This window comes from Oncorhynchus nerka, linkage group LG22 (genome assembly GCF_034236695.1).
Source record: "Oncorhynchus nerka isolate Pitt River linkage group LG22, Oner_Uvic_2.0, whole genome shotgun sequence".
Lineage (NCBI taxonomy): Eukaryota > Metazoa > Chordata > Actinopteri > Salmoniformes > Salmonidae > Oncorhynchus > Oncorhynchus nerka.
The window spans coordinates 14,025,360-14,045,400 of NC_088417.1; the positions used below are offsets into that span (position 1 = coordinate 14,025,360).

The 20,041-nt window shown below is 44.8% G+C and overlaps 1 protein-coding gene across 10 annotated transcripts in view; it reads left to right on the forward strand.

Annotated features, from left to right (window-relative positions):
* Positions 1-20,041, forward strand: part of LOC115123979 (receptor-type tyrosine-protein phosphatase mu-like) — a 399,895-nt gene that overhangs the window by 100,000 nt on the left and 279,854 nt on the right. For all 10 annotated transcript variants that reach the window (XM_065006960.1, XM_065006962.1, XM_065006965.1 and 7 more), the window contains exon 3: positions 14,267-14,544. In XM_065006960.1, the coding sequence (XP_064863032.1) occupies positions 14,267-14,544 (278 nt within the window). The remainder of the gene's footprint in view (positions 1-14,266; positions 14,545-20,041) is intronic.

Consider the following 20,041-nt stretch of genomic DNA (forward strand, 5'->3'; position numbering starts at 1 on the left):
CAACAACCTACACAAAATACTAATGTGAAAGTGAAAAAATTCGGAAGTAAAATAGTTTTGTTTAGGCAGGCCTGAATTAGTTCAGAACTAAAATAGTTTTGTTTAGGCAAGCCTGAATTAGTTCAGAACTAAAATAATTTTGTTTAGGCAAGCCTGAATTAGTTCAGAAGTAAAATAATTTTGTTTAGGCAAGCCTGAATTAGTTCAGAACTAAAATAATTTTGTTTAGGCAAGCCTGAATTAGTTCAGAACTAAAATAGTTTTGTTTAGGCAAGCCTGAATTAGTTCAGAAGTAAAATAGTTTTGTTTAGGCAAGCCTGAATTAGTTCAGGAGTGAAATTAACCTTCAACGGAAAGTTCACCCATTTTGAATTGTATATTGTTTTTGTGCATCTGAGTGATGTTCTATAAATTCCCTGGGTCATTTCATGTTGTCATGTGCATCTGAGAAATTGGCTTTGAAGCGGGCAGAAATCCAGCCGTTATGACATAGCGCCGTGACAAAGTCTCTCTCTACACTATAAATTAATAGGAGTACGACTTTTAGATGGTGAAAATGTCTATCATACATGTCAGATTTCAATACTGGCCGATGTCATAACTCAGGAGGAGGTCTTCTCTCAAATGAGCCATTGATCATATTTTTTGTGTTATTCCGACCTCGTGTAATTTAAAGGTCTCTCTAGCACAGCTTTCCTAATTGTCTGCCTCTTTAGTCCAGGGTGCATTGAATGGTGCTGTCACCAGAGATACTTCAGAAAGGAGATAGGACTCCAATGAATAATGGAATGTTTTTACGCCCCACCCTGCAGACTGTCGACCAATCGCGTTGTCATGCTGAGTCACATGGTTGCTAAGCTAATCGTCATGCAATCTTTTCTCAAAGACTGTGTGTATGTCGAGAAACGTGCCTATTTTCCGCAATTACTTAATGTGACAATTCCAAAGATATACGACATTACAGCAAGTTAATTATCTCACATCTCGGAAAAGATTTGTAATGTTCTTGTTGCCGAAATTCGTGCCGTTTTTGAGCTAGACTCCCATTTACTCCTTGAAGAGCCCTCCTTGTCCCAGAATCGCCCAGAATGCACCGTGCAGCCATTTCCCATCTCCTCAAAAGTCTATCTGTTAGACTCCATCGATCTGCCGATTGTAGGCTCCTTAATTGAAGTTTAAGGCAATTTTACAGCTAACTAGCTACTTTACATGCTGATAAACGTTTGCTAGCTAGCTACCTAGCAATCCAGCCAGCGCAGATAGAGCAGCCCTGTGTAGCTTTTGGTGCCTGTGGATACGGGGCATTGTGGATTTGGTCGTCGACTTGAGCTGCAACAGATTCCCACAACGATTTTCAATGTTGCTACCAACCTTATTATAACGCCAAAATGAAACATTTGTTCACAAAAATATTGTTCTCACATATAAATAATATTTAACAATGTAAATTCAAGAAATAATATATGCAATTTTATCTAAAATGACTTAGCCATGCGTGCATACTTTTTACGTATGGGTGGTGCCTGGCATGCAAGTGCCTTGCTCTACCATCTGAGCCAAATAGGGCCACAGTGATGGTTGCAATGAGTGGTTTTGGGTGGATTTTTCCTTTAACAAATCACAACTTACAAGCACTTACTCTGTGTGAAATAATACAGTAGTGGTTGACATGATTTTTAAATGGCTACCCCTTCCTCTGTCCCCCATAAATGCAACATCTGTAAGGTCCCTCAATCAAGAATTGCATTTCAAGCACCGATCCAACTACAACGACCAGGGAGCTTTTGCGAAAGCCTCATGAAGAAGGGCAGTGATTGGTAGATGGGTAACAATAACAAATCCGACATTGAATATCACTTTAAGCATGGTCAAGTTAATAATTATGCTGTGGATGATGTAGTAAACCACCCAGACAAATCAGAGACAGTCGTCCTTCTGAACTGAGCTTCAGGACAGGAATGAAACTTCTCAGGGATGTTACCATGATCCCATTGGTAATTTTAAAACAGCTGCGGAGTTCAATGTCTGTGATGGGAGAAAACGGAGGATGGATCAACAACATTGTAGTGACTCCTAAATGACAGAGTGAAAATAATACAAATATACATATAAATAAAGATTCTAAAACTTGCATCTTGTATGAAACAAGGCACAAAGCAGGGCTCTCCAACCCTGTTCCTGGAGAGCTACCGTCCTATAGGTTCACCCCAACCCTGTTCCTGGAGAGCTACCGTCCTATAGGTTCACCCCAACCCTGTTCCTGGAGAGCTACCGTCCTATAGGTTCACCCCAACCCTGTTCCTGGAGAACTACCGTCCTATAGGTTCACCCCAACCCTGTTCCTGGAGAGCTACCGTCCTATAGGTTCACCCCAACCCTGTTCCTGGAGAACTACCGTCCTATAGGTTCACCCCAACCCTGTTCCTGGAGAACTACCGTCCTATAGGTTCACCCCAACCCTGTTCCTGGAGAGCTACCGTCCTAGGTTCACCCCAACCCTGTTCCTGGAGAACTACCGTCCTATAGGTTCACCCCAACCCTGTTCCTGGAGAGCTACCGTCCTATAGGTTCACCCCCAACCCTGTTCCTGGAGAGCTACCGTCCTATAGGTTCACCCCAACCCTGTTCCTGGAGAACTACCGTCCTATAGGTTCACCCCAACCCTGTTCCTGGAGAACTACCGTCCTATAGGTTCACCCCAACCCTGTTCCTGGAGAGCTACCGTCCTATAGGTTCACCCCAACCCTGTTCCTGGAGAACTACCGTCCTATAGGTTCACCCCAACCCTGTTCCTGGAGAGCTACCGTCCTATAGGTTCACCCCAACCCTGTTCCTGGAGAGCTACCGTCCTATAGGTTCACCCCAACCCTGTTCCCGGAGACCCCTGCACTAAAGCAATACTGCATCAACAAAAAACAGCAAAAGAATACATTTGATGGCCTAAATGCAAAGCCTTATGTTTGGGGCAAATTGCAATTTTTGAGTTGACTGTCTCCTTAATTTCAAGCTTGGTGGTGGCTGCATCATGGTATTGATATGCTTGACATCGACAAATACTGGAGTTTTTCAGTTTAAAAATAAACAGGATGGAGCTAAGGCACAATCATAGAGGTATACCTGTTTCAGTCTTTACACCAGAGACTGGGAGAGGAATTCACCTTTCAGCAGGACAATAACCTACAGCACAAGGCCAAATCTACACTGGTGTTGCTTTACGAAGAAGACTGTGAATGTTCCTGGCCAAGATATAGTTTTGATTTAAATCTGCTTGAGAATCAATGGCAAGACTTGAAAATTGCTGTCAAGTCATGATCCCAAACATCTTGACAGAGATTGAAGAATTTTGAAAAGAATAATGGGCAAATATTCCACACTCCAGGTGTGCATGCCTCTTAGAGTTCCCCGAGAAGACTCACAGCTGTAATCAATGCCAATGTATTAACTCAGGGAGCTGAAACTAAAAAATAGTTGTTGCATAAGTATTCAGCTCCCTGAGTTAATACTTGTTAGAAACACCTTTGACATCGATTTCAGCTGTGAGTCTTCTTGGGAAGTTTGTTTTATGTTCAAGTATTTTGTGTAGATTGTTAACCAATCAATTTGAATCCCATTTTAAAACAATCAAACGTGAAGAAATCCCAGGGGTCTGAATACTTTTGCAAGGCACTGTATATCAATGCTATTACTTCCTTACCCATCGTCAAAGCTTTAAGGTGAAGGAGGCTTATTGGAAAAGTGATTGGAAAAAGGGAAACGTCTTTTAAACTCCCTCCCTGTACCACACACATATAGTTAAATATCAATTTCAGAGAAATGTCATGCAAAATATGCTTGTTCTAAAAACACCATGAGGATCCAGATCCCTAAATTAGATCACCATATCCGGCCGTGATTGGGAATCCCAAAGGGCGGCGCACAATTGGCCCAGCGTCATCCGGTTTTGGCCGGGGTAGGCCGTCATTGTAAATAAATAAGAATTTGTTCTTAACTGACTTGCTTACTTAAATAAAGGTTCAATTAAAAAATGTACAAAAATAAATGAAAAACCACAATCTGTCCTCCTGCATTGGCACCCTGAAATATCTATATTTTATTTGTAATCTGAAACCTAATTTGTAAGTAGTTGCACCTGGAAGGATGCACGACTGCACTGAGACAGTGTTATCTTATGGACTTTTACATTATTCTTGCTTAATAAATCCTGCATTTACCCCAGTCAACTGTTATCAGGGCCCATTGAAAAACACTTCCTGTTCTTTTACGGCGGACACATGCAGGAAATGCAACATCAGGGACAGATTGTGCACAATCAACGCAGCTCTCTCGGTCATACTTCCTTCTGTTGACCAAAGTGTATTTTTAAAAGGCCTCACTCCTTGGTCACTGTGGGTTCATTAGAGGGGGCTGTAGGCTCACTGGGCATGGCCAGGGAGTGACACTGCTGCTACCAATCTCAAGGTTCTCTGCCTCATTAGCAGTGCTAATGTAGTTGAAAGAGGCAGCCCATGTTCTATGTCATGTTCTATGTTGTTTTTCAGGAAGCACAGCAAAAAACATCTACAAAGTGTTTAGTTACAGAAAATAGCAGGAGCAATGACTTGCTATGTCGCAAATAGCCTCACCCTGGCTGGAAAGGATAGTCACTGTAGACCTGGCACAGGGAGGGAGAGGTTGGCATCCTGTGAAGCTGGATGGTGGGGCCAGTGGCTCTGCTCCCTCCCTGGCCAGTGCCCCACGACACAGGTGCCGCCCCTAAGCCGTGGACACCTGCCAGGCTGGGGAGCCAGCCATCCCAGTATTCCACAGGGCACCTCTCTTAAGAGAGAGGGAAAAGAGGATGCTTCTGTCTTGTAACTGTTGGGTCTCCGTTTTACAGTGTTAGTTACCTCATATGTGGATAGTTTGAAATGCTAATGTTGTATGGATGTTGAGTGTGGCTCTAAATATCATAGCAATTGTATTAAGGCCCTCCTTTGTTACACATTACCTGCAACAGTAATTGGCATATACCATTATTTAAAAAAGTTTAATTGAACCCATTTAAGAGCAAGACAAATCAGTTCATTGCCATGTTCCTAATTGGATTTCAAAATGCAATGTTGTGAACAGTTAAGAGTTTCAAGAAGGGTTTGACTTTTTTTTGCTGTTTATTCCTCGTTCATCATGAATAGCTGATGAATGGGATTAAGTGCATCACAGTTGCTCTCTATTGCAGTGTCCACTATATAGTAAAGATGATTAGGCTCATAAAGTTAATCATGACTGTCCTTCTTTATGCGGGGCCTTTCATTGGGAAACGTCCGTGTTCCCTGACCGTATTTACACTGGCGGTTCGTATTGAAATTAGTTGTCAAAACTCAATTATTAGATGCCCCCCTTAGGCAAACACTCCCCATCCTGGCCCCGCTCTCTGGCTATTCATCACTGGGCCTTAAACATATCCCGTTTCCAATAAGCACAACTTCAATTTACAAAGTACTTTGCATGTGAAGGTTAATCAATAAATGAACAAACAACACATCCTGGTTACAAGAGCAGAGCGCTGGGGCACCAGCCTGAATCAGTAATCTGTGCACGGCAAAATGGAAAGAGAACAACCCATCTGATTCTAAACATAATACGCTCATCAACGTAATCCCATGGGCAACGAAGTGTGTGTGTGTGTGTGTCTGTGTACACGTTTGCATGAGTGCATGCAAGGTTATAGCAGCAAACCGTTTGTCATGGCAGAGTATCATTTGAATCCATGAATTGTTATTGATTATTGTACTTCCTAATAGTAAATGAAGCTTAGAGATTAAAGTTGTGTGTTGGAATATAAAGTGCCTTCTGAAACTATTCAGACCCCTTGACTTTTACCACATTTTGTTAGGTTACAGCCTTATTCTAAGATTTACTTTTTTCCCCCCTCATCAGTCTACACACACTACCCCATAATGACATCACACTACCCCATAATGACATCACACTGCCCCATAATGACATCACACTACCCCATAATGACATCACACTACCCCATAATGACATCACACTACCCCATAATGACAAAGCAAAAACAGGTTTTTAGAAATGTTTGCTAATTTATAAAAATTTTTTTTTTTAAAAATGATGACATTTACATAAGTATTCAGACCCTCTACTTTGTTGAAGCACCTTTGACAGTGATTACAGCCTTGATTATTCTTGGGTATGACGCTAAAAGCTTGGCCCACCTGTATTTGGGGAGTTTCTCCCATTTCTCTCTGCAGATCCTCTGTCGCTGCACAGCTATTTTCAGGTCTCTCCATGATCGGGTTCTCGTCCGGGTTCTGGCTGGGCCACTCAGGGACATTCAGACTTGTTCCAAAGCCACTCCTGCGTTATCTTTGCTGTGTGCTTCGGGTTGTTGTCCTGTTGGAAGGTGAACCTTCGCCCCAGTCTGAGAACCTGTTCCAGGTTCCTGTTCCTATTTGCCTCGATCCTGACCTCCCAGTCCCTGCCACTGAAAAACATCCCCACGGCATGATGCTGCTACCACCACGCTTCACCGTAGGGATGGTGCCAGGTTTCTTCTCCCCTGATTGCTCAGTTTGGCCGGGCGGCCAGCTCTAGAAAGAGTCTTGGTGGTTCCAAACTTCTTCCATTTAACAATGATGGAGGCCATTGTGTTATTAAGGACCTTTTTAAAGCTGCAGAAATGTTTTTTTTACCTTTCCCCAGATCTGTGCCTCGACACAATCCTTTCTCGGAGCTCTATGGACAATTCCTTCGACTTCATGGCTTGATTTTTGCTCTGACTACCGCTGTCAACTGTGGGAACTTATATACACAGGTGTGAGCTCAATTTCGTATCTCGTAGCAAATAGTCTGAATACTTATATAAATAAGGTATTTCAACCTATTTTTATTTTTTTACATTTGCAAACATTTCTAAAAACCTCTTTTCACTTTGTAATTATGGGGTTTTGTATGTAGATTGACGAGAGGGAAAAATACCATTTACTCCATTTTAGAATAATGCTGTAAAGTAACAAAATGTGGAAAAAGTCCAGGGGTTTGAATACTTTCCGAAGGCACTGTATGATAGACATTGAATCAGTCTGCCTTGTAGGACATAGGCCTTTCATACCAAGACCTAGAGTACTCTGATTTGTCAGTCATCCTTGGTCAGGTTGTGATGCTAGACATAATTCGTGAGCTCTGAGGTTTTAGATCCTGTCAGGTGTATCTTCTATATACTCATCTAGATGTAATTTCTGGAGATTGAAAAAAAGTATATTGTTGTACATGGGCGGACTGGCCTCCTGGCATTTTGGGCAAATGCCAGATGGGCTGAAACATTTCTAGCCTGTCTATCTGTGTGGGTTATGCTTAAAAGGATTATCTGGCTAATACTGGGGGCCTGAAGGAAACAAGGAAAAAAATAGTTGGGTGTGTTAGAAATTCCAGAACCGATTTCTGGTCCCAGTCCGCCCCTGCTATAGTGCAGTTTGCCCTCACGTAGCTCCTTAAATTGGGAGACAGGCTGGCATGTACTCTGAGACAGTTGTTTCGCTGTCAGACACCCTGTCCTCTAGTCTCAAGATCCCGCTCTTCATTAGAATAAACTCTTCTCCCAGTCCCCATGCTTCTTTTATGCAAGTGCATGGCGTCCTCAATGATGTTGCATGGCCAAACGTTAATGATTAAAATCCAAGTTTTCTAATCCTTTCCCCCGTCGACGGGACATTGATCCGTTCTCCGAGAGCCTCCCATGTAGAAAAATCTCATTACCAATCTCGCTGACTCGTAGGGAGCTGTTTACACGCCATAACAATTCCGCTGGAGTGGAACCAACAAGACAATTGCGCTGAGCTGTGCGGCCTGACCAATATTTAATCTTCGCATCGCTCTCTCTCTCGCCGCCTCAGCCCCACCCCACCCACCTGCACTGATCCACTCACTAACACGTTTAACCTCTTAAGTCATGTATCCTGCTAAAATATTTAAGGGCTGGTGTGAATGTGGCTCGATAGCTAGCGCCGCGCTCTTGCCCCTCTCTTTCCCCACCATATAATGCCTCTTTAAACATGCATTAGCACAGTGCTTGTTCCATTAACCTGAAATTAAGGCCACGATTATGCACTTGTTCATATCCCTTCCTTCCTTCCAACGAGAAGGCCGCATCGCCGCACTTAGTCCATAATCCATTCATAGTCTAATTCATCCCTTAAAGAAAGGAAAACAAAAATATATATAGTTTAGTTGCTTGTCATTCCACCAGAAAGTGATTGATTGTACGATCATTTGTGGGAGTAGAGAAAATTGGATTCGTCCTATCGGTGTTTGACTCTTTCATTTTAAATGGTCATTCTTCTCTCTCCCATGTCAAAAGCTCAATGAGGGGAAAAAAAGAGCTCATGAACATCAACTGACGAGGTCGATACCCGCTCATAATGGGAGCTGGAAATGGCAAAGTAAAAAAAACAATCATCTTGCACTCGCTCGCTCTCTTTCTTTCACACGCTCTCCTTCTCTAACACACACACACTCCATAGAAATAGAGAACATTATGTTTTTTTTGTATGACTGCAAAGCTCTGTTCTTTATGGAAATTACCCTCTGGTTGCTTTTAAAGTGTTTGCGTGTTAATTGGCCCTGAACCTGGCATTGTAGAGGAGAACAGTATCCCCTGCTGAGTGTCTTTTAGACAACACTAAAACAATCCGGCCCTAAAATGCTTCTAAAACTCCATTGCGTGTGGATTGGGATACTGTAAATAAGTAAGCTATGGAGATGGTGAAAATATAGGCTTGCTGATGTTTTTCACTACTGGTACGAATGGCCAGGGTCATATAGTATGTCTCACCGCTCGCTGCTTGAGGTGTGTTAGGTTTATGTCCAAAGTGAGACTCACTGTGTGAATTCCTGCATTAGTTTGATGCTTTAAAAAATATTTATACCTCCATGTTTTCCAAAATTCAGAAGAAACTGAAACTTGTAGTCTTCTTACCAACGCAACTGGTTCAGTTTGATCCTCCTTTAACCTACTATTCTCACTCTCAGGCGAGATGGTGAGGATACCGATTTAATGTAATGACCGGTGTCAGGCCGTCGAGTAGCACTAGACTGATGGTGGATTCCTCCCTTTCTCACCACGCTGGTGATTTCCCCCTTGGCGGACGCTCAGGCGCCAAACGCCCACCGTCTCTCCTGCTGTGTATCTCGTGATAAGGCCACGGCTCTCCGGCAAACCTTGAGCACCAAGGGTAAAGTCATCTGTGTCGGTTAGCGATTGTCATCAGCCAGTGCAACAATACAAACGATGCCAGTGGAGTTCCTGATTGGCTGACAGAATACTTGTAGCAGACATATCGCCAACAGATAGCCTCCTTTATTTCCAAGGCTGAAAAAGACAGTTTTCTAACTCTGAGGGACAGGAACGGCACATGCCAGGTCTGTAATGTTCTTCCCATGCCAATTCCATTAGTTAGAATGCAGGCATAATGGCCTTTTTTAGAAAGCCAATCTTTTTTTTCAAATTTCTCACATGGTTGGTGCCACTAAACTCTCAAGTGTATCGAGAGCTTAGCAACTGGATTCAGTTCCAGACCACCTGGCAGTAGAGGAGGCTGATACCTGAGATCATAATACACACACACACACACACACACACACACACACACACACACACACACACACACACACACACACACACACCACAAGGATTTTACAAGAATCATGAATAGATGGAGCATTATAAGTGACACAAATGCAAAGTTGAGTGAAATCTGGAAGTGTGTTAACTTGCTCTCATGCAACTTTTATACTCCAAATACTGTTAAGTTGAGCTAACTGAAGATACTTGTATAGTCAGAATATTTTATTTCATGCCACCTGGAAATACAGGTTGGTGAATAACTGATCATCACAAAATACTCAAACATTATTAGCAGTAAAACAAACGTATTTTAACAAATGGCATTCCTATATCAGCACAAGCAGTGTGGTGCAGGTGAGTCTTGAAGAAACAGAGATGGAATATTCCAGAACACTTTATATTCTAGGACCCCATATCACTTCAGATGACCTTGAGCACCCCATAGTCTTTCTCAGAGGGAGTCTCAACTTTTGTCTATGAAATTGAAATGGCGTAGCATTGCCTCCTTGTCTTGTCTGTTTCTTTTCTCCCTGGAATATGACAGCTCTGAAAATAAAACTTATATCAAAAGAGAGCGAGATAAAGGACCACATGAAAGGGGCAAACAATCCCTTGAAAGTGCTGTCTGTTGTTTCAATGCAACCAGGAAGAGCATGTGCCTCCACTTATGAAAGGGTGTCCCTCTTTTCTATTGGTCTTGTGAACAAATATATGAAGTGAGTTGGAAAGGAAAGAAATTGTGCTTCTGATCATGGCACAGGAGTTATGCTAATGACAGGCATATATACCTGTTGGCAAGACACCAAACGGAAGGCTAACATGTAGCTTAACGCTATGCCATGAAGGCACATTAGAGAGGACTCTATTAATTAAAAGGCATAGTTTAGATATCATGTCAAGGATTGGTAATGGAAGTTTATTTACAAGTTATGAAAGACTGAATCCGTTGAGGGAGTAGCGTTTTTCTGACAAGGCTGTCAAGAAAATGATGCACTAGACCACTTTCCTAAACTGCATCTACAAACACCATTTTGTCGTTTTTATCTTGGCAATGAACTTGCCAACATACTTTATAATGACCCAGCTCCATACCCTTCAGTCTTCCTGTGTACTAACAACCAGCAACCATGCGAGAAACATTGGAATATGAAATTAATTGGGAGAAATCGTTGACGCCGGTGATCTGGTGGCCATGGGAACCGGTGCTGTGCCTCAAGCTTGGTCGTTATCATTGTCAGATGTACTGGTGTGTTCATCGCCAGGGGCGACAGAGGTGTCATCTGAGTTTTTGAGGTCAAGAGTGTAGCGTGGCATTGGGAATGGATTTGGGTTTTGGTTGTGGCCTGGGTGTTGGATGATGTCTGTCATCAGAAGATATCATATCTGTGTGTTCGGTAGAAGCAACAGGGAGCATATGAGCCAGCTCGAGTGTAGTAGTGAGTATGTATAGCCAGAAGTCAGATTGAACCTATTTACAAGGGACTTTTGGTGAGCAGTGAGCTCTCATACCCATGAAATGACTACACGGACGTTGATGCCAACTATGAGCCCAGTGGTATAAAGATCTCTAATGGAGAGGGGGAACCGCCAATTCCAAAAAAGATTACCCCGCACCCCACTACAGTTTTTATCAACTTTAAACAAAATCCCAGAGACTGCCTGAGTTGTCTGGGCTCCTTAACACAATCCCAGAGACTGCCTGAGTTGTCTGGGCTCCTTAACACAATCCCAGAGACTGCCTGAGATGTCTGGGCTCCTTAACACAATCCCAGAGACTGCCTGAGTTGTCTGGGCTCCTTAACACAATCCCAGAGACTGCCTGAGATGTCTGGGCTCCTTAACACAATCCCAGAGACTGCCTGAGTTGTCTGGGCTCCTTAACACAATCCCAGAGACTGCCTGAGTTGTCTGGGCTCCTTAACACAATCCCAGAGACTGCCTGAGTTGTCTGGGCTCCTTAACACAATCCCAGAGACTGCCTGAGTTGTCTGGGCTCCTTAACACAATCCCAGAGACTGCCTGAGTTGTCTGGGCTCCTTAACACAATCCCAGAGACTGCCGGAGTTGTCTGGGCTCCTTAACACAATCCCAGAGACTGCCTGAGATGTCGGGCTCCTTAACACAATCCCAGAGACTGCCTGAGTTGTCTGGGCTCCTTAACACAATCCCAGAGACTGCCTGAGATGTCTGGGCTCCTTAACACAATCCCAGAGACTGCCTGAGTTGTCTGGGCTCCTTAACACAATTCCATCATTATTATGGAATATCAAATTACCCCTCTCGTAGCTGCAGGCCATAGGCAAGATTTGCTTGGGAAATGAGAGGGTAGGGTGCACATTTAACACCCTGATCTGCAATTTAATCTGAAATTAAGTGGGAAAAGGCGCACTTTAGTACACAAGAATGGACACGGCACAGGAGGGCACCCTCTATCTTATTAATACTACAGCCAGGGAGAGGTAGGTACAATCTTTGGATCATAGTTTGATGTATAATTATATAGAGGCCGGCGGATGACCCTGGCGCGCGGGATTGACCTTAGATGACAAGCTGGAGCGACAACTACAGTAAAACTTGTTGCTCTTCAACGTGTCTTTTGTTCACCACTTCTAGGTTGAAGGCCTCAGATCCTTCCGAGCATTGCAAACAGTAGGAAAGAGGTTGAATTTTAAGGCCACGGCTCTGTTTTAAATTGGACTAAATATACATATACAACGTTCTTTGTCCCAACGTGGTCTTCCAATTATCACCAGACTTCCATTCAAAGCAAACTGTTCTTGTTTCGCCAACCCTTTCGCCATCATAGGAAATTTAGAATTTTAGAAAATTTTCAACAACGGTCCTCAACCCTAAAAGTGGTGTGGTCAAGGGCGTCCATTTGTTGCTACTGGATTTGTCCATGGTGTACCCTTCACTACCTCCAGACCGTATCGATTCCTCCCACTCCTCCTTCCGCTCTGCGCTCTAGCCCTGGAAGGCCAATGTTGGAGCACAAATGCACTAATGAGAGTTCTGCCGATGAGACTCTGAAGCCCTATGTACTGGGCACTTCAACGTTGCCATGGCAGAGAGCGTTCTACAGGCTTTAATGGAAGTGGGGAAGGAAGGCCAAGGACAAAGTGGTCCCTTCCCTGTTCTCTTCTCCACTCAGGATCAATGTGCCTGGGATCTCTATGAACCCCCCCTAAATCCTTCACTATCCCCATCGTCTAGGCTTTTAGGGCATGACGGGGGCCGTTAGCGACTGAACCTTCAGTAAGGAAAAGCAGAGTTTCAGAAAAATGTATAAATAGAAGTAATGGAGCTGTATACATTAGTGACACTTGAGACTTTCAGATTTGCCACGGTGCTGTTTGGGCATACTGCACTTAGTGAGGAGAATTTCAATGAGAATTCTGATTCATTGTTGGTGGGCCGTACATTCCACTCCTACACTCTATCTCCCTGTTAGTTTTGTACATCATGCTTATTTTTAGAAAGAAACAACAATCTGCATATACACAGTAGGCAGAAATATAGACTCAGCTCGGGAATACCAGTTTGTGTAGATAATGAAAACCTAGTAGACGAGCCAGAACAATGGCCGAGGGTCTTTTGCAGTAAAACAAACACCACACTCCGCTTTTTGCCCATTAAAAAAAGTTTTGAAACGGCCCTTTAAATGAGCTGAGAGCACGCCAGGGTCTTTCAAAGCTTTGTCCACGGAGAGGACCCAGAGCATAGAAATATAATGAATAGAAGGGGCTTGGGGCCTCCTATCCATGGCAGAGGAAACAAGGGGTGAAGAGAAGATAAAGGGGATAAGAAGATGTCCGCCTCAGTCAGAACAACAGTTAATGAATAACCACAACGTGACATTAATAGAACCTCTCCCATCTCCGGCAACCCATACTGACTAGTGACTCAGTCATAGATATAGAAGGAATAGAACGGGAATCCCCATTCAAGTTGCCATGGTTAGAGGTTCCAAGCCCATTCTATTGATTGTATGACTGAGTCCCATCCTGGCAACCCATGCTGACTAGTGAGAGGTTCTCTTAATGTTACGTTGTGGTTATTCATTAACTGTTGTTCTGACTGAGGCAGACATCTTATCCCCTTTATCTTCTCTTCCCCCCTGTTTCCTTTGTCATGGTCTTGTTATGAAGTATACAGGCTGTGTTAACGTTTCAACTAACCTTGATTTAGTGTTGCCATAATCACGTCAGTGGTGAAGTGGGAGACTTGGATACAGTAATTAACGTACAGTATGTGCTTTGTTCAGGTCACATTTTCCTGTTTCTGAAATAAACAGCTGGCCAGGTTATCTTCTACAAATACGTAGCCTGCTGATTAGTCCATACGTAAATCATTGAAAGCAGCACCTATTTTACTGTATCTACCTCCAACTGTGAAATATGTGTTCATGACATGGCCGTTCAGAAACTGTGTGTACTGGATTACCTCCTCTAATACCCTGTCTAATTCATATTTAGGGCATAAATAACTGTCATGATTTAGCAGTGCAACTCATGCTCATTTAAAACGGTTTGAATCGGTGACATCTTAAATGCACTTGATTACTAGTCAAGTTTATTCAAGTCATTTATAGGTATTAGTGTGTTTAGTAGTTTCACTGACTAACCCTCCTCTCCCTCCCCCCCCAAGGCTCAGCCTTCATGATGGTTAACACCAGCGGACGTTCCTCGGGCCAGAAGGCCCAGCTGCTCATGCCCCAGCTCAAAGAGAACGACACCCACTGCCTCATCTTCCAGTACTATGTGGCGGGCCAGCGCGAGGGCGCCAACCCGGGCCAGCTCAATATCTACATTAAGGAGAACAACAGTCCGCTGGGCATCCCCGTGTGGAACGCCTCCGGCCCCGCCTACCCCACTTGGCGCCAGGTGGAGTTGGCTGTCAGCACCTTCTGGCCCAACTTCTACCAGGTGAGATGGGGTGGGGGTTAGTAAGGTCGGGATGGGGGGTTAGTAAGGTGGGGATGGGGGGATTAGTAAGGTGGGGGGGGTGGGGGTTAGTAAGATGGGGGTGGGGGTTAGTAAGATGGGGATGGGGGGTTAGTAAGGTGGGGGTGGGGGTTAGTAAGGTGGGGGTGGGGGTTAGTAAGGTGGGGCTGGAAGTTAGTACGGTGGGGATGGGGGTTAGTAAGAAGGTGAGGATGGGGGTTAGTAAGGTGGGGATGGGGGTTAGTAAGGTGGGGATGGGGGTTAGTAAGGTGGGGATGGGGGTTAGTAAGGTGGGGCTGGGGGTTAGTAAGGTGGGGATGGGGGTTAGTAAGGTGGGGATGGGGGTTAGTAAGGTGAGGATGGGGGTTAGTAAGGTGGGGATGGGGGTTAGTAAGATGGGGATGGGGGTTAGTAAGGTGGGGATGGGGGTTAGTAAGGTGGGGGTGGGGGTTACTAAGGTGGGAATGGGGGTTAGTAAGGTGGGGGTTGGGGGTTAGTAAGGTGGGGGTGGGTATTAGTAAGATGGGGCTGGGGGTTAGTAAGATGGGGGTGGGGGTTAGTAAGGTGGGGATGGGGTGGGGTTTAGTGGGATGGGGCTATAAAAAGGGCACATAGAACAGGGGGTATGGTTGTCTTTAAGGGCCCTACTGTTCAGGAAATGTAATGTTTTGTTCAAGTCAAAGTCATGTTGTACTGTGGCCAGGTAGGAAATGGTAGACTGTGTTGTTTTCCTCTGGGGGGCTGTACATCCAGACTGATGTAACTAATGTAGAGGTAATGTGGGTGGAGATGAGAACCCATCAGACATGTTCCCAGCAAGAGATCCATTTTTAAACACCGCCCATTAGCATGACATAATAATATTCAACTTTGCCAGAGTTCATGTGTTGTCATTGCAGCTCTATGGCAGTACAGGTCTCTGGAGGTCAAACCATTTTCTAGCATCACTCTCAGGCTGCAGAGCTGTGGATTTCCTGCCCAGGAAATTACCGCTCACACCAAATGTTTGGTTTCCTCCCACGCAGGGTCACAGACACACACGCGCACGCAGGGTCACAGATACGCGCGCGCAGGGTCACAGACGCAGGGTCAGCAATGCCAGTGCTGACACAATGGAAACACACAGGCCTGTGAGGTTTGCCCTAGAGAGACTGATGGGGAAGAGGGATAAATCCATCTCCACGTTTCCCCAGAGAAATCACCTCCATCTGTTCCACAGAGGCACTGGGCAGAAGGAGACTCTCTACACTGAGCAGAATTTGCGAGGAATGCAAAATTGTGACTTGTTGTTACCCTCTCAGATTAACAATGGAAAAGCGTAATGAAGCTCTATACCTAATGACAATGTAGCAAGTAATTATGGGGTTTCTGTAATTGCACAGTATATTTAAGTGTTTGTCAAAATGAAAACCACCTGAAATACAGAACCTACTTTGTCACTTATTTGTAATTACAGCGTATGGTTTTCTCTCCACTCCGTTTACACTGCCAGTCCATCAGCACAGGTCTTGTTACATAGCAATGTTTGGTTCGCTCTTGAGAAACGTTTAATTGATAACGCCTTGCATTTCGAATATGGTAATTTCCTTCTTCAGCTCGTCATACTACAATCTTGACCCTGACATTTTGCTTTGTTCATCTCTGCTCTGTTATTCCAATTCCATTTTAAGACACAATCACAATTACCAGGTGAACTGTAAAGGAACACTGGCAACATAGCATAATTATTTAATCAGGGAACGAGGGCACTAGGTAGGGAGGTTGGGCGCTAGGGAGGGAGGGCGGAGGTTGGGCGCAAGTGAGGGAAGGTGAGAGAGCCAGGAGGGTCATCTCTTCTCGTCTGTTATTATGCATGAGATCAGCCTTTTGTTCTTAGGAAGTTTCAACAACTTACTGACAACAAATGTTGTAAAAGATGTGGAGAATCTGATGTTCCACTAAGGACGCCATGTAGTAAAGTAATAAGCACGAACACCAGAGGAGCACTACTCACTTTAGATTACACATTATGCAAAAGAAAAGCAAACTTCGTTCTCTAGCACTCACTAACCACATGAACGTTGTCATGGCTAATTGAGCTCATTAACGAGATGCAGCTAATGTAGGAGATAAACCAAAACACGAGGGCATGAGGGGGAGGGCGGGAGGAGGCGGGGGAGGGGTGTTCGGGGGTCCGCCGGGGTCGAGCAGGTTGCTTAGCATCACCACGGCGACAAACATTAACAACCTGAGGTTTAATTACCTCTGCGGCACGTCGTGACATTTCACACTCTGGTGTTTATTTTTCATTTCCTTTTTCAAAATTAGGCCCTCGTAAAGGAATAATTAGCGGCCGAGGCGTCTGCCGTCGCTCAAAAGGAAGCGAGAGAGAGGAGGAGAGGGATGGAAGTCTATTAAAACCCATTTGAATGGTTTTAATAAAGGCATCTTGTTTGGCCTCAGCTCAACAATGTTATCTTGTGGCTAATGACTCATTTTCATCCTCCTTGTCTGCGGTGCATTGGGACTAGTGTGTTTGGGTCCTCCGTGGTAACACACACAGAAAAGGCCATTTTTAAGCAGGTTACATTGGACTAGGTATGGTCCCTCAACAATACATCCTACTTCAGCTAATGTGGTAGGCTTGACGAATGGAGTAAAGATCATTTCTGCATCCAGTTCTGGGCTTTGGACATCAGACTGATATGAGGTGTGCATGCACACAGCTATGAGGCCTAGGCCTGTGTCCTAAATGCTTCCCTATTCCCTACTTTTGACCAGGGCCCTATATGTGGAATAGGGTGCTGTTTTGATGCTGTCTACCTTATTGTGTCTGCTCTATTGAAGGAGTTTGAAAATAATCATGGGTGGAATGGGAGCTGGATGTAAAGCATAGCCTATAGCGTTGCAATCTCCTCTAAATTGATTTGTCCTTGGGACGTAATCTGCTTAGATCACAAATCACATTTTATTTGTTAAATGCTTCATAAACAACAGGTGTAGACTAACAGTGATGCTTTCTTACGGGTCCCTTTCCAACAATGCAGAGATAAAGATGAAGTAATAGTAGCAGAAATAGTGACACTAGGAATAAATACACAGTGAATAATGAATAACAAGGTATGTAAGCCCCCCTTTGACTGTTTAGATTACAAGGAAACACATTTTATTTGATCGATTTCATTTGACACTCTTGACTCTGTCTACCCAGACATTTGTTTTTGTTTTGGGTGTTCTTGCATCTACTGACCTCCTATCTGGGCCCCACATAGTTCTGTTATCTTAAGTGTTTATTTTCGCTGTTCGGAAACTTTGAACACTGTGACTACCATGGTTGGGGGCTTTTCAGTCTTGATCTTAACTAGACGCCTGCCACCCATAGCCAACGGACCTATTGTCTCGCTTGACCTCATTTCTGTCTTCTGTGACCGAGTCAAGTCAGATACTTAGAGTTGACTTAGTGGCCGCGCTTCATACCAGGAAGTTGTTCCCTTCTGCCCTTGTTCACTCCCCATCACTGAACAAAACAGCATCACTGTAACCCAACAGCATTGGGGAAATAGAGGAGCAGCCATCACTCTACTGGGAAGTGGAGGAGCAGCCATCGCTCTACTGGGAAGTGGAGGAGCAGCCATCGCTCTACTGGGAAGTGGAGGAGCAGACATCGCTCTACTGGGAAGTGGAGGAGCAGACTTCGCTCTACTGGGAAGTGGAGGAGCAGCCATCGCTCTACTGGGAAGTGGAGGAGCAGCCATCGCTCTACTGGGAAGTGGAGGAGCAGACATCGCTCTACTGGGAAGTGGAGGAGCAGACATCGCTCTACTGGGAAGTGGAGGAGCAGACATCGCTCTACTGGGAAGTGGAGGAGCAGACATCGCTCTACTGGGAAGTGGAGGAGCAGACATCGCTCTACTGGGAAGTGGAGGAGCAGACTTCGCTCTACTGGGAAGTGGAGGAGCAGACATCGCTCTACTGGGAAGTGGAGGAGCAGACATCGCTCTACTGGGAAGTGGAGGAGCAGCCATCGCTCTACTGGGAAGTGGAGGAGCAGCCATCGCTCTACTGGGAAGTGGAGGAGCAGACATCGCTCTACTGGGAAGTGGAGGAGCAGCCATCGCTCTACTGGGAAGTGGAGGAGCAGACATAATTTCAAATGGTTTAGGTCGTATCTTTATGATGTGTTCACCTTAACTCTTTCTCACACCAGTAGTGAAAACATGGTTGAACTCAGAATGAAACAGCACTGACAAAGAAGATCTTCTAAAGAGGAGGAGCTGGGAATCCAGCCGATAGAACATACCTCATAGCTAAACGCCTGCTAAAGAGGAGGAGCTGGGAATCCAGCCGATAGAATATACCTCATAGCTAAACGCCTGCTAAAGAGGAGGAGCTGGGAATCCAGCCGATAGAACATACCTCATAGCTAAACGCCTGCTAAAGAGGAGGAGCTGGGAATCCAGCCGATAGAATATACCTCATAGCTAAACGCCTGCTAAAGAGGAGGAGCTGGGAATCCAGCCGATAGAATATACCTCATAGCTAAACGCCTGCTAAAGAGGAGGAGCTGGGAATCCAGCCGATAGAATATACCTCATAGCTAAACGCCTGCTAAAGAGGAGGAGCTGGGAATCCAGCCGATAGAATATACCTCATAGCTAAACGCCTGCTAAAGAGGAGGAGCTGGGAATCCAGCCGATAGAATATACCTCATAGCTAAACGCCTGCTAAAGAGGAGGAGCTGGGAATCCAGCCGATAGAACATACCTCATAGCTAAACGCCTGCTAAAGAGGAGGAGCTGGGAATCCAGCCGATAGAATATACCTCATAGCTAAACGCCTGCTAAAGAGGAGGAGCTGGGAATCCAGCCGATAGAATATACCTCATAGCTAAACGCCTGCTAAAGAGGAGGAGCTGGGAATCCAGCCGATAGAATATACCTCATAGCTAAACGCCTGCTAAAGAGGAGGAGCTGGGAATCCAGCCGATAGAATATACCTCATAGCTAAACGCCTGCTAAAGAGGAGGAGCTGGGAATCCAGCCGATAGAACATACCTCATAGCTAAACGCCTGCTAAAGAGGAGGAGCTGGGAATCCAGCCGATAGAATATACCTCATAGCTAAACGCCTGCTAAAGAGGAGGAGCTGGGAATCCAGCCGATAGAACATACCTCATAGCTAAACGCCTGCTAAAGAGGAGGAGCTGGGAATCCAGCCGATAGAATATACCTCATAGCTAAACGCCTGCTAAAGAGGAGGAGCTGGGAATCCAGCCGATAGAATATACCTCATAGCTAAACGCCTGCTGTCTGGAAGCCATGATTCAGGAATATAAATAGACCCAGTCATCATAGACGCAGGCCCCATTGTTTGAAAGTCCAAGGAAAAGGTCCATGTAACAGTAACCCAATCCTCAGCCCCCTAACTCATGTTTGAAGGCTTCGTGTGGGCCGGGGCCCCATAAACTGTATCATATCCCGGCTTCTCCCTCCTCCCTCACT